This window comes from Tremella mesenterica (genome assembly GCF_000271645.1).
Source record: "Tremella mesenterica DSM 1558 unplaced genomic scaffold TREMEscaffold_19, whole genome shotgun sequence".
In the NCBI taxonomy this organism is placed as follows: domain Eukaryota; kingdom Fungi; phylum Basidiomycota; class Tremellomycetes; order Tremellales; family Tremellaceae; genus Tremella; species Tremella mesenterica.
The window spans coordinates 43089-57482 of NW_006711243.1; the positions used below are offsets into that span (position 1 = coordinate 43089).

The window sequence follows — 14394 nt, forward strand, 5'->3', positions numbered from 1 at the left end:
AGAAAACATCATGCAAGTCGGGTACAATTCGATGCATGTCATCCATCTCCCCCCTTGCTACTCAGCAGGAACGTCAATCTCCCCGGCATCAATAGCCTCAATGATATCATGAGGAGGTCTACCGTCCACTGTGCATCCAACTGATTGAGCAGTACCCAAGATCTCCTTCACTCCACCGGCCAGGTTCTTGGCGAATGATTTGTGCGCCATCTTGCGAGCAACCTGAAAATGAGCACTCCGAGCATAATCAATGTAGTACAGTAGCCCGAAAAAAGGGAGAGCAACAGCTAGAGAGGCACGACCCGCAGCATGCGGGAATGAAAGTTGCAGCAGCTTCGCGAAGGAGGGACTATCCAGCTTGTACGGATATACGGCCAACGCCACGCCAGCAAATGTAGAAAGTGCAGGCAGGCGAGCGAGCGAAAGAGTGAGGAAGAATGTGTGCACTCACGTTGTAGATCTCGTCCAGAGAGACGTTGCCAGTATGTTTGATATTCTTCTCCTTCTTCCTATCACGTGGGGGTTCTATGGCATCAGTCAAATCGGTACCAGAGCTCAATCTTGAGTCAGACTCACCTTTCAGAGCCTTTATGACCAAAGAGCTAGCTGATGGGACGACGGACACCGCCGCTTGACGGTTTTGAATGGTGAGCTGGACGGTGACTCGGAGACCTTTCCAGTCACCGGTTGCTTTGGCGATATCTTCTCCGACCTTTTTGGGTGACTGAGGATTAGCGTGAGGCCATAACATACATTAGGACTCCCAGAGTCTCTTAAAAGAACGGAGCACTGGCTATAGATTCGATTCGATTTGAATCTCGATTGAAGGGACGGGCGTTGGCCTGTAGCTGACTCAATGTACAGCGCCTCCACCGTCTCACAGATCCGCAAGCAAGCAATGAGGCAGTACACGCCCTTCTAGTAGAAGCTTTACCACTGTAAGAGCGAGGAAAGATAGTCCACGTTGGTTCAACGGCCACGAGAGGCCACAAAATGAGGCGTAAGACGGAGAGACTTGTCATTCTTGCTAGGCGAGGTCGAAGGAGGGAGAACATCAACTCACCAAACCCAGAGGCCCAATTTTCGGCGCCAACGCAGAAGAAGCACCGACCTCTCCTCCCGTCGCTCGGAGGTAGATTATCTGTCCGGGTAAAGCGCCGTGAGAGTATTGGAGCGACGACGAGATTGATAGGTGAGGTGGGCGATTCGGCATTCATGGTCGATCGGAGGGGGAAAACCAGGCCAGACCAGATATATTGGATTTCATATTGACAGCATAGCAGACCGGGGTGCCAATAGCGTGGGAGATCGTGGAAATCATCGATCATTCAAGAGAGGATGAAGGGTCGCAACATCCAGATGAGGCGAATGGAGGAGGTTGAACGGTCAGCGGGCAGGGAAACGAGGATAAGAGGAAACACAGGATCAGCTGCACGGCTATACGACAAGACAGTACTGACCTTGACTTCGTTGGGGTCGATTTTGGGGGCCATTTTGGAGATATGAAAGATGCTAGAGGCTGTCGATTCGCGGACGCATAGAGGATGATGTCGGGAATACTCCAATTTCCGGGTGGTGAACCAAGTGGCGCTCTGGGCAGAGAAGACGTCGGCGTTATGAGACTCTCTGTTTTATCTCCGAAGGGCCCTCTAACGGGCGGAGGACGACCTGAAAATTAACGTTCCGCCGGAATTCGGGTATACGGCATGTACCCAGTTGTGTGGTATCGGAGATGAGCGCCGACGAGACTGGAATTGTGCGCCAAACGGAGGTTCCCCTTGCTTGCTCGGATGCTATGTGCTGACTGGCATGACGGGTGACTTGACGACCAAGCCAACATCAATCAATAATCTAAAGCCATTTCTCTTTCACTGACTGTTCCTGTGTTCAATTCCAAGCCACGCCGTGAACCCGAGTCATTAGTTTCCATTCCCCGTTCCCTCAAACACTGAGTCCCATCGATCCCACTGATCCCACTGATCGACCCACTGAATCACCACATTCCTTTCATTGTGCCCTCCTATCGTACGCCCCGATTCGAACCCTTCCACCGACCATCGGCTGTCGTGCTTCTCTTAGCCCGCCCCGTCTTCCTTTGTACACGACGGTTCCGGGCGGGTCAAACCCCTCAAAGGAACGCCCAACTCAAACGCCTCGAGATCGAGAACGAGTACTAGCGACATCCTCTCATCTCCTATAAATGCTACATGCTACATCTCCATCGTTTATCGCACAACCTTCTTCTTCTTCTTCATTTTTTTTTCCGGAGCCACTGGCAGTTGTTACTTAGTAGAGCACAGAAGATATGGATGCGGTCTTGTTGCCTGTGATGGGCGACAGACCGGTTTCGAGGCAAGAGTTGGGTTATAGATCTTTGATTGGAGGCGACACAAGAAAAAGAGAGATGAAAAATAAGAAGAATTCTGCGTGAGTCGACATCTTTTCTATCAAACCTCACCCTGCAGCTGCCGTCCCGTTAATGAGCTGATGGAAAGTGGATATGTAATGCGTATCTGGCAACAACCCGAAAGAGCACGATTGTGTTCATACAAAGAGGTCAATGAAACAAGTGGGTCCTGCTATTTGCCTCATGATCCCCTACGCTGATCATCTCTCATCGTTTGACGTCTCTCGATGGCTCGCACCGAACATGTCATGATCGATGAGCGGTTTATCACGATGCTCACCCTCAGTCGATCGTCGTCCTGTCGATCCACCTCCAGTAGTGATACTGGAGGGCTATCCGGAGTCGGGCAACCAGTAAGTCTCACACAGATCAGTTCTCCGACGCCACTTGCCTGTTGTTCCTTCCCCATACGTCACAGGCTCGTCGCCATCCAGCTGCGGTCGGCAGTCCGCGTGGTTGACTCATGTGAATCTGCTTGGCGATCGTTGGCGAAGAAGCAAATCCGGTGTCCTGGACAGCTCTGACCTGATGGTAGGCTGACCAATGATCAGAAACGACATATACGACTCCACGTCTCTTTTCATAAGGGCTTCTATTGTTCAGGCCACGCCCATCGCAGATGAACGTGACCCCTCCATCCCCTTCTTCCCTCCCGTCAAAACTCCCACAGGGGCAGATGCCACCGCCGGTGAGAGTATCCAGAACCCTCAAAAAGTCAAGGGGTTGGATGGACGACCGGCCGCTGTGTGCATCTTCGCCAAACTCTCCGTCAGAGTTCCAGGGGTCTTCCGACTGAAGTTCACTCTGTTCGAAACGAGCGAGTTAGTATCTCCTACTGATTCCAAAACTGGTCCTCGACCCTCACCATATATGTACAATAATAGTGCCCTTGCACCTCTGGAAGTCTTGTCCCATGTCAATATTGACCAACCTGGTCAAATGTGGCTTGACACTTTCCCTCGCCTTCACTCTCACCGTCTATACTGAGGAATACAGGGAACCGAGCTGACAGGCAGGCAAGGTATCAGTCAAGTCGCATGCTGTGTCAGCGATACCTTCGAGGTTTTCTCCCCGAAACTCTTCAAAGGGATGCGGGAATCCACCCCGCTGACTCGTCATCTGGCAGCACAAGGGCTGAAGGTGAAGTTGCGAACGGATACCACCGTGGGAAGGCGGTAAGTTTTCCCGGCCTACGATCTCGATTCCCTGCAGGTTCATATGTTCGGAGTCTCGTCGTAGTCCTGCACATGCACCTGACCACAGCGTTATAATACAATGCAGAGCAAAGCTAATGGCAGATCTGAAAGTCGTCGCCAGGGGAAATCTCAAGCTCAAGTCCCTATCAGCTCACGTGCACTTTCCGAGGAACGGAGCCCCTCTCAATCGTCGTCAAACCACCCTCATTCTCCAGTCTCGCAACAGGCTCATCAACCTGCTCTGCCTCCACCACCAGCTGTGGGGGTGCGACATTCCAGGTCCTTAGTATGGCGACCGTCCCTCAATCTGGGACAGGAAGAAGGTTTGAGATTGTCAAGCTTTGCAACAAGGTCTCCGTCGTCTTCACCTCTCGATGTCGGAAGGAAAGTGAGACGAACAGGAGATGACGGAACCATTTCTTCTAGTCGGATCGGTCTGAGCTGTGAGTCGACCCTTCTTTCCTATTCTGTCTTCCTTCATCACTGTTTCCAGTTGTTAAAGTCACAGCACCATCCCTCGATCTTTCCGAATTCTCCCTCTCCACGCCGACCGATCGTCGACCTCCACCTGTCCCACTCGCTCAGTCGGCCTCTTATATACATTCTCCCTCTCTTGAAGCTTCCTCCTCATATTCTTCCTGGTATTCCACCTCTCGAACATCCTCAAGTTTCTCGGATCGTTCAATCTCTCACTCGACCTTACCTAGGATGAGGCGCGAGTCCATCTACGGTCACGACGGTATACCTAGGTTACCTCTCCCGAGTGAAAACTTCATTCCTTCTGGTGTATCGGCGCTCTTGGGGTCACATCGAATGACAGAGCGACCCGTGGCCCGTGGGACTGGCTCGGGCTCGGGCTCCGGGTCTGGATCTGGCTATGGAGTGGAGATCGGGGGTGGAGCTGGAGGACAGATAGGAGGGCAAGCTCCTGCCTCAGCACCAAGTTCAAGTACTGCGTTCGGTTTTGACCGGACCAGTCCGCCTATCATGTTAGCTCCAATCAGGAGGAAACCATCTAGCGAGGGTTGATATAACGATTTGTTTTGCGTCACTACTACGAACGCTGTCTAGTGCGAACACACGATCTTGAGATACGAAGAGATATATAATCATGCATCTTGACATATGGTAGTTACAAAGTTCAAGTCGATATCAAGGTGCATTGAGATGAGTGGCTCTGGTGTGACGCCCGCTGACGGTTGTAGTATGCGCATACATGTTTTGTATCATCCCAGTCAAGTGACAAGTGAGTACTGGTATTCATAGTGCATGTAGCATGTAGCATGTAGCATGTTGCATGTACTGTACATTAGCATGTTCAAGTAACTTACGGGGTCAAACTATGTACATAACCTACTAGGCAGACTTGATCGCACATACTCAGTTTGTCGAGGGAAATGTTGACTTTCACTCTGCTTTCAATTTTCAACCAAGTTTAGCTTATCCTTCGACTTGAACGGGCAAGTACAACGTACAACGGGTCAATGTCAACGATGCAAGTGCATTCCCTATCATACGTGGATATACAAGTAAGTAACTTACGTTTCTTTTCCTTCTCTCTTCTTGCATCTAAATTCCTTCCACATTAATATCCCGCGTCTCTCATTCCCTAAAAAATCTCTTCGTCTCACGCTCACCCTTAACTTGAGACCTGGGATTTGAGGCTCGATCTTATTGAGAGATGTGTCTTCGTGATCAGCTCGGATAGTGACGGGAGCAGACACTTTGACCAAGGCTTGTATGATGGGCAATAAATAGACGAGACTTAACTTACAGCACAACACACTTACTGTGATCGATGATGTAGAACAGGGAGTGGTGGTGGATGAAGATATATGGGTATCATGTGTGAGTTGCTTTCTTGCTTCACTCATCAAGTTCTTGTAAGTTACACCCCTTTTCACCTATTACTACCCCCTCCTAAGGTGTCCTCTTGATGGTACGCTCTCGAACTAAGCTTTGAATACTCTTCACATTCGGAACAGTCTCAATGTAAAATGCCCGGGTCATGTACTATGATGTACGGACTTTATAGCTGATGATAAGTACCAAGCAGGTTCAAGTTCCGTACATGGTAAAGTGAAGGTATACCAATCAAATGGCCAACTGAAATTACTCCCTCGAGACGGTGTAGAAATTGAGAGATTGACCAATGTAAGTACTAACTTTCTACAGACTTCATCCCTCGCACCTCTCCTTCATCCACTACATGTTTCTTAACCGATTCTTGACGCATTCTCTATCACTTTGATCTACCGAAGAGAAAGATGATGTCAACAAGCTGATCAAAGACCTCTTTCAAAGTTTCTTTCCACGCTTTAGGAGTACACGATCGATTGGTGAGATTCCCAAAACATGTCGTATCTCCTCCCAAAAACCAAAACCCTCAATATGTGAGTTGCTCATCGTCAACTCTCCAAACGACTCAGCATCACTTGACCTTATCCTCACTATCAAGAAAGACGGGTGTAGTATTCTTGACGCCAAAACTCCCTGAACTGTAGACTGATTTCCAGAGTTCACTACACATAAACTCTGTGGACGAACATTCTGGCAATGTTGTCGTCGGTGGATCAGATGGATATGCCGCTATAATCCCACATGAAGGCGAGCCGGTATTGCTGGAAGGACATGTTGGGGATGTGTTGGTCGTCAAATGGTTTCCTTCTGGTAAAGTAGGCCTTCATCCTTCGTCTACCACTCCTCATATGCTGTCTTTTACCCACTTCCCTAAACACGTGTATCGTCCTCCTGAAGACTCGGTGGTTGTTCTTCACTCTTGCTGTACTGTTCTGATCTCTTCTATCGACTGACTTTCTCAGGTAATCCTCACTGCATCTTCCGATCTCTCCTTGCGAATCTATAGCGATACCGGTCTCAATCCTCGAATTCTACGTGGTCATACACGCGCCATCACATCCCTCCACATTCTCAGTGTAGGCAGGGAGGTATTGTCCGCTTCGAAAGATGGCACCATCCGTTTATGGCACGTAGGAGAATCACAACAAGTGAGGAGATGGGATACTCAACCTCGAACAGCTATTGAAGGAATTGTTGTCATTGATGCTCCTTTCATTAGACACCTTGGGGTGGAAGGAGATCAAGCTATCATCACTGGACTACAAGATGGTGAACTGGAAATTTTCCCTTGGTCGGGGGAGGGAAGACGGATAAAGGCTATGGAAGGTGTTGGAAAGTTGAATTGTATATCCTACGATGGGAGAGAAACGGTGGTGACGGGTCATACGGATGGGACAGTGATCTTGAGGAGGTTGTCTGATCTTCAAAATGGGTGGTGTATGAGGAGAAATCAAAGTCCGATATATAGTTTAGCGGTTCGACAACAACAAACACCTCGCTCGACCCCTCCCACTTCTTCTCCACTTCTAGAGGTGGTGGGAAAAACAGTTAATGAGACTGTGGAGGATGTAGAGATATTGAATCTGTACATCGGGACGGCAGCTGGACTTCCAGCACGACTACGATTCGAATGGAAGGAGGGATGGACGGTGAAGGAGACAGACGAGTTGGCAGGTTGGGAAGCTGAATCAGTGGAGAGTATAGTGATAGCATCGAGTGGGGAGGTATGGTGTGCGGGGGGACAAGGATGTATCAGACGATATTAGCTGTGCATGCCCATATATCTTAAGTAGACTACCCCTCAATATCATCGGACCAGGATGTTTTTGCGCCATGCGCCAACTTTGGCCTCGTCGCGTGCGCGCCACAAATCGCTCACCAACTACTGTTACAACGCTAACTACTCAGCAGCTAAGTAACTGTCTCCTCGTACCACTCACTCACTCACTAGCTAGTAGAACCATCCAAGCTGACTTAGGGTCCTCCAAGCTACGAACCTAATATAGCTCTGTGCCATGTACGCATTCCCATACACGCTAATTTGCCAGCATCAAGACAGGTTGGACCTCATCTCATTACCCGGTTCGCGGTTCGGAATCTTGGTCGTACCCTCTCTCCCTCGTACATCTCTTCGTCATCCATCCTCTCATCACCGCCCCGCTTAGTCCCTATGATGTACTGTACTCGTCCATCGCACTACCCGTATGGTGCGTCACGGTGGTACTTGCCCATTTCGTCTTCTCACCTCGTTACCCTTCCCCCAAGTCTCCCACTCTCTCACCGGTATATATACCACTCTTCTCAGGATTACTGACCCTTCCTCCATCCTCACTCGTTCTTCTCAGATCTTAACAACTCTACAAGTAAACAGATCATCCCCCTTTTACTCACTCCGACCTACAAGACTTACAGGGATTATCCTCCCAAACGCCCGTTTCCCTACGATGGGCGACTTCCAATCCAATGATCTGCTCAATATGACCCCCAAAGCCAGGATGTACGAACCCGCTTCTCCTCCTGAAAGTCCAAAAGTCGATCAAGATGTCGAATACAGACAGAGTAGTGGACTTGTTCAGCACCCAGCAGGTTTGGAAAATGCAGGGATTATCCCACCACCGATCTGGAATCCTTTCCATTTGCCTGGCTTGGAGAATTGGACGAGGGAGAGTTGGGGACGGAGGAAGATTGCGTTGATCACTGGAATCACTGGACAGGGTGAGTACTCTTTCTGTTTTGTTTTCCTCGCTCCATGTATATCCACCTGAATGACGAACTTTGTAAGATACTTCGAAAGCTGATACAATAGATGGCTCTTACCTTACCGAACGTATGTAACATTTCATCTTCAACTTCATCTTTCGTGTCACTCTGTCTCGCCACGCCTCCCCCTAACGGCCGTGCACCATCAACCACCACAACCGTTCAACCGTGGAGATTCATGTCCAATCTCAGACTGTACAATAAATCAAGAGATATCGCTCACATATAGTCCTCCTGAGCAAAGGCTACACAGTTCACGGGATCATCCGTCGATCTTCCTCCTTCAACACCTCTCGACTTCACCACTTATATACCGACGCCCATCTCAACCCATCACCACGTATGATCCTTCACTATGGTGATTTGACCGATAGCACCAATCTCGTCCATGTCGTCGCTCAAGTAGCTCCTAGTGAGATTTACAACCTCGGCGCTCAGTCACATGTCAAAGTGAGCTTCGAAATGGCTCAATACACCGGTGATGTGGATGGTCTCGGTACTCTCAGATTGCTGGATGCTGTGAGGACATGTGGGCTTGCGAATTTGGTCAGGTTTTATCAGGCGAGTACGAGTGAGTTGTATGGCGATACGAAGGAAAGACCGCAGAATGAGAAAACGGCGTTTCATCCCAGGAGTCCTTATGGGGTAGCAAAGCTGTACGGGTTTTTCATCACGGTCAATTATCGGTAAGTGTTCCTTTTGCTAAGCCCTGGCTGAAATTCCCTCAATTTACACTCTCGGATCGAAGACAGGCTAATGACCAGGGAAGCCTACGGTATGTTCGCATCAAATGGCATTCTGTTCAATCATGAATCGCCCAGGAGAGGAAGAACATTCGTCACACGTAAAATCACCAGAGCGGTGGCTGAAATATCATTGGGAAAGCAAGAATGTATGTACATGGGAAATTTGGATGCTAAGAGGGATTGGGGACATGGTGAGTCATCCGCTGTCATGCCCTTCACTTTTGCGTGTGTGATATCGTCCCTCTCCGTTGAGCCATGAACTCACGGCAATTCAATCTCTTTCGAACCTCCTGCTTACCTACTTTCCAAAAGAGCTCTGGAGATGGTAAAGCTCACTTCTGAATAAGTTCTCGTGATGGATAAGCGTAATTTTCTCCCGGCTGACTAAACTCAGCCCGCGATTATGTCGAAGGCATGTGGCGGATCCTCCAACATTCAAATCCGGACGACTTCGTCCTAGCTTCCGACGAAACACATTCTGTGCGAGAGTTCATCGAGAGGAGTTTTGCCGTCGTAAGTATGCGTATAACCTGGAGAGGGTGTGGTGTGGATGAGATAGGTGTGGAAGATGGAGGTAGGGTTGTGGTGAGGGTGGATCCGCAGTATTTCCGGTGAGTCTTCGACGAATGATTTCCCGTCCCTGCAGTCTTATTCACCCTCGAGACTCCCCACCGGCTGCTTGCCGGACGAAGCAGCTGACAGCAGTCCGGCCGAGGTAGACCATCTACTTGGTGATAGCACCAAAGCCAGAGTTCAACTAGGTTGGAAACGGACCGTATCATTTGATGAATTAGTGAGGGAGATGGTGAGTAATCTTCCGATTTTTCCATTTGCAGCATCAACAATACACCAAATTTTCAGTTTCCCCCCGTTCCCCTCTGTGATTTGATACTAATGTACAGGTCTTAGCAGATGTCGCTAGCGCCAAGTTTCTTGTAGAAGATCAAAACTAATTCACTTATTCACATCACATTCTCTGGCAACGATGAGAACCCATGTCAGTGCAGTCTTTGTGATCACAAAGGACTTTTGTCATATTCACTCATTCACCTGTCATGCATTCTATCATACTCCACTGTGGTTATTTACACGTTAACCCCTTACATGAACTGATAAACATACTAAGGGTGGAAAGTATCGTAACAATCTCTCTCCCGTACTCTATCGAGTGAAAGTCAAGATATCCCAGATATACCATATACATATTCCCTTGAGATATTGTTTTTTGACACACATACTACATTTATACACACACACACACACACACACACATACTGACACGAAGAAAATCTTCATCCATGAAACATACGGGACACGGGGACACAACGATACGAAATGGTCTAACCAGTCAGGGTCGTCCCCGCACGCAAGAAATTATCATGGATCATGGTATATCGTCACACCCGGAAAAGAAGAACGAGCCAGATTTTCTAAAACGCCGCCGCGCGCAATTCATCGGCTTTGTTTTGATCCCAATCTACAGTATCATCAGCTTTCATATCTCTGTGAAAGGTTCACGTACCTCCTATTATATCTAGATGATGGAGGAGGGTGTCATGAAGTTTACACTTGATTTTGTTGGAAGTGATGGAAGGGATTTGTCGGCAGAGGTCTAAAAGACATTCGTGGATCTGATGATCAGTGAATACCCTTCACTATACAAATCTAACAAATCATCTCAAACGCATGTAAAAGGTCAAGACGCTCCGAACGACCAACGAGACCTCCTAACACACCACCAGGGGAAGAAGTCTTGGGATAAATTAGAGAAAGACGACAATGAAATGACATACAGTTCGATTGGTCTCTTTTACCTTATCCCTATATCTCTTCTGGGCTTTCTGATTTTGCATTTGTCTAGCAGGTCCTCCTCTCTTCGGCCACATTCGTTTCCCACTTGTCATACCTTTCCTACTTCCGTTAGGAGCTCCATGTGTGGATCCAGGAGAACTTGGATCGTATTCGCTCTCGTCATCTTCCTCACTGGAGGAAGGACTAGGTGCTTCCTCGATGGCTAGGATGGGGGTAGGAGGGTCATCAGGTATTACGGAGGGAGAGGGTGGCGTTGGTGCTGGTGCAGGTACAGGGGTTGGGCTGAGTGACGAGGACGGTGCCGCACGAGGAGGAGCGGCGGTTTTCTGCGCTTGAGAGATTTTGCAAGATGGTAATCGAGGGGCTCGCCGAGGTTTCGGCTTAGATTTGGCCTTGATCGCAAGGACAGGGTTTGGGATGATAATGGTCTTGCGCGCGCTTGCACTTACGACTCTCTTGGATGACATTGATCTCGATTTCTGGTATCAGCACACATCTCGGCGAAGATACGATATTCAGATCACGAAGAGACAATGTTCAGACCAGTATCAAAGAGGATACCAATAGTGATAACGTGAGGTACTGTAAGAGGGAATGACAAACTTTTTGAACGATAGATTTGGTCTTTTTATTTGACGTAATTGTCCCTTTCTTCTTCCCTTTCCCCACAATTCTATTCTTATCCTTCTTCCCTTTTTCAAATTGAACATCTGTCTTCTTCCGCCCGAGTTCCATCTCCTCTTCCTCTTTCAGCACTGCAGAGGAGATCACTCCTTCCTGTGCAGCCGAGGGCTTGATTTCGATTTGAACAGACGATGTACCCATGACAACACAAGAAGTAGTCGTCGGTTCTTGAAAAGGGGTCTCTGACCGACGCCAGAAACCGGAGACATACGATTCTGTGTCTTCGTCAGACTCTCCCGACTCAACATCTGTTTCCGCATTTTCAATTTCGTCTCCGTAGTCTCTATCTTCTGGCTCTACCTGGACATCTAGACCGGAAGTCCTCAGACTTCCAAGATTTGACCCGAACACTCCTAAAGTTCGAGAAGCAGAAGTGGGAGTGAGATCGCCGATAACGACTGAAGTGCGTGCGATCCTAGTGGGACTGGGAGTCACGGATCCGAAGATCTCCGCCGGGGACACGACGGGGTTGTCGGAATGAGGGGGGAAGTGAAGTGTTGGAGCGGCTTGAAGAAATATGGGAGATAAGAGAGTTTGATCTGACAGTAAGTCAATATCACCTCTTGAGGGATAAGTCGGTTTGGTACCATGATAACGTATGATGTGATGCGATGTGAAGGGATGTGACGGATTTGGAAGGGACTGATGTGATGGAAAGGTACTGACTTGTCGGTTGAATAGCATCTTGCTGCCAGAATCTCCGAAGGGGCTCATATTGAAAGATGGGTTGCGCAAAAGAGCTCAGAGCTGAATGTCAGCGATGATGCTTTGGTCCTAGCTCAGCTGGTCTGAATATCTCAAATGAGACTAGATCGGGGAGAAGATGAGACAGCGATAATTAGGTACGAGATACGATTGGAGGCAAAGAAAGGAATGTACTCGAAAAGAAGACACATCCGGGAGAAGTGAAGAGGGAAGGATGATGCGAAAGAAGACAAGATGAAGAGCGAGTGGGGACGATAGAGATATGGGAGAGAAGAGACGAGAACAACGAAGCGCGAAGAGAAGATAATCAAAGAAGAAAGTATGCTGACTGGAAAGATGAGTTCAACGTAACACATGAATGACAAGTTTGTTCAAGATGGATGAGGGGTTGATCTAGATATCAAAATCAACTCACCTTCTTCTTCCCCGACTCCCCCATAATTCCCCATACCAGAGAGAAACATTTCGAAATCGTCCGACATTCTATACATCAGCACGTCAGCTTTGTCAAATAGATCGACGGATTTCTTTTGTCTCAGCCACCTCGTGGGGGTTGAACGACGATGATCTGTATGACATACGAAAACTAAGAATGACTCACTGACTCACTCGATCTCTTCCTTCTTTTCACGATAAAATTAAGCGTAGAATGTATGTCAAGTGTGTTGAAAAGAGAGATGATAAGGTATCCACGGAGAAAAGAAGAGAAGAGAAGAGATTGAGGGAATTGTGAAAGACTCAAGGGGGAAGATAAGCATTCTCTCCCTTGGTCTTCCCTACGACCTACGACCCACGAAGAGAAGAAGACTAGGAGTCTAAACGTTTCAGAAATCAGAATTTAGAATTTCAGATCCTCCTTTGATCCGCCCTCGTGAACTCCACACATGTCCCGGTTTCTGATGAAGCGAATTTGATCAGGCGAAAAAGCAGAAGAGAAGGTGGAAAAAGAGGACGTAAGTAGTTAGACACACCCTCACTTTGGTACGTTAGACATCCGGTCAGACAGTCAGGAGAAAGAAAAAAACGCCCGGAAAGGATAAACATCCGTGAGTCACGAAGAAAGATAGGTCGAAATTATTCAGGAGTTCAGGAGTATGGGGGTAGTCAGCTGGAAGCCGATCATGATTGATCCGTAAATGAATAAAAGAGGGATTCACTGGAGAGGAGTGATTGTCCTTTCCTGTTCGAAGGTATGTACTGTGCATGTGCTATCCAGGGTTTTCAATGATCGTGGGAGCGAGATTGAACAGTGGAGAATAATCGTCCAGTGTGAGATTGGAGGACGAAGGGAGAAAAGTGTGTTGATTTAGATACAAAGATTATAAAAGAGCAGGGGAACAGGGCGTCAACGGACGTCGCACGCAATCACAACTCCATGGCCACTCACCGGTCGACTGCGGTGATGACACGGGTCAACAAGGTATGAAACGATTCCGACCGGCTTGGATCCCTGGGCCCTGGAGTAGGAAAAGGCACCGCAATGACGAAGATACGAGTGAAAGGTGATCATACGCCCTCGGTGACAACGGACTGGAGGTCGGGGGTAAATCGGGAGGAGATATTGACAGGTGAAAAGAAATAGTATTCATGCCCGTGGTATATATGTTTTCTGTGTGATGTTTTGTAAAGCTCCAGTCGGAGTGAGAGGGTGAGTCAGTTATAGTAAGTCGAGAAGAAGAGGAATTGTCGAATCACCACTGAAGAACGGAAAGGAAGGTGACAAGGAGAAACACAGTGATCAGAGGGCGTACGGAGTAATCGGTTCGAGTGCCGGAACTGGCAACAGCGGTATTTTGACTAACCTAAGGGATATCAGCTGACTGTCTATGATCGAGTTCGGATACGAAATTGGATTGTCATCCATCCCTGACTCCGACGGGTGTATCGGATCATACTGATTTTATTGCGTCAAGATGTAGAAGATATGGGAGGCTTTTAAGAGAGGAGTTTTCAAGGAAGAAGCGACACTTTGACCCACTTGTAAAGCATCTGGTATTTGTTGATCCTCCACATCTGACCAATTAGGAGGTCCAGATCCACAGTCATTCTTCAAGTGATCACCCAATTTCTGAGTTGATGTGTTCCCCCGGATGGCGGGGATTGTATAGACCCTGAGAATTAGTTTCTTTACCCTACTCATCATGTGAGAAGTACGGCAGTGTACACATACACGGCCGAGGTGAGAGAGTAAGGGATGGAAAGTGAGACAGGAATAGTCAAGACA

The 14394-nt window shown here is 48.2% G+C and overlaps 3 protein-coding genes across 3 annotated transcripts; 2 read left to right on the forward strand and 1 right to left on the reverse strand.

Moving 5' to 3' along the window:
- Window positions 1-18: 18 nt before the first annotated feature.
- TREMEDRAFT_41218 (uncharacterized protein) lies at window positions 19-1502 on the reverse strand. Its single transcript, XM_007008201.1, has 5 exons — window positions 1461-1502; window positions 1064-1141; window positions 577-724; window positions 452-525; window positions 19-222 (listed from the first exon to the last, which is right to left on the reverse strand). The coding sequence occupies exons 1-5, from the start codon at window positions 1491-1493 to the stop codon at window positions 58-60; spliced, it is 498 nt and encodes a 165-aa protein (XP_007008263.1). The 5' UTR covers window positions 1494-1502; the 3' UTR covers window positions 19-57.
- Window positions 1503-5096: 3594 nt separating this feature from the next.
- Window positions 5097-7229, forward strand: TREMEDRAFT_70409 (uncharacterized protein; the record flags this gene model as incomplete). The annotated part of the gene is made up of 6 exons (XM_007008246.1): window positions 5097-5132; window positions 5362-5451; window positions 5650-5757; window positions 5895-5996; window positions 6120-6278; window positions 6426-7229. The coding sequence occupies 6 exons, from the start codon at window positions 5097-5099 to the stop codon at window positions 7227-7229; spliced, it is 1299 nt and encodes a 432-aa protein (XP_007008308.1).
- Window positions 7230-8268: 1039 nt separating this feature from the next.
- On the forward strand, window positions 8269-9922 carry TREMEDRAFT_35861 (uncharacterized protein; the record flags this gene model as incomplete). Its single annotated transcript, XM_007008179.1, has 6 exons — window positions 8269-8290; window positions 8453-8909; window positions 8988-9160; window positions 9364-9580; window positions 9675-9774; window positions 9872-9922. Coding segments are annotated over 6 exons (1020 nt in total), but the record flags the coding sequence as incomplete, so codon positions are not given.
- Window positions 9923-14394: the final 4472 nt, after the last annotated feature.

Excerpts from the sequence above, each read along its gene's own strand:
- TREMEDRAFT_41218 (XM_007008201.1), bottom strand. The coding sequence starts at position 1,493 with ATGGCCCCCAAAATCGACCCCAACGAAGTCAAG. Across the intron at positions 1,142-1,460 it reads TCGACCCCAACGAAGTCAAG|ATAATCTACCTCCGAGCGAC; the intron begins GTCAGTACTGTC and ends TTACCCGGACAG. Across the intron at positions 223-451 it reads CTCTGGACGAGATCTACAAC|GTTGCTCGCAAGATGGCGCA; the intron begins GTGAGTGCACAC and ends GCTCATTTTCAG.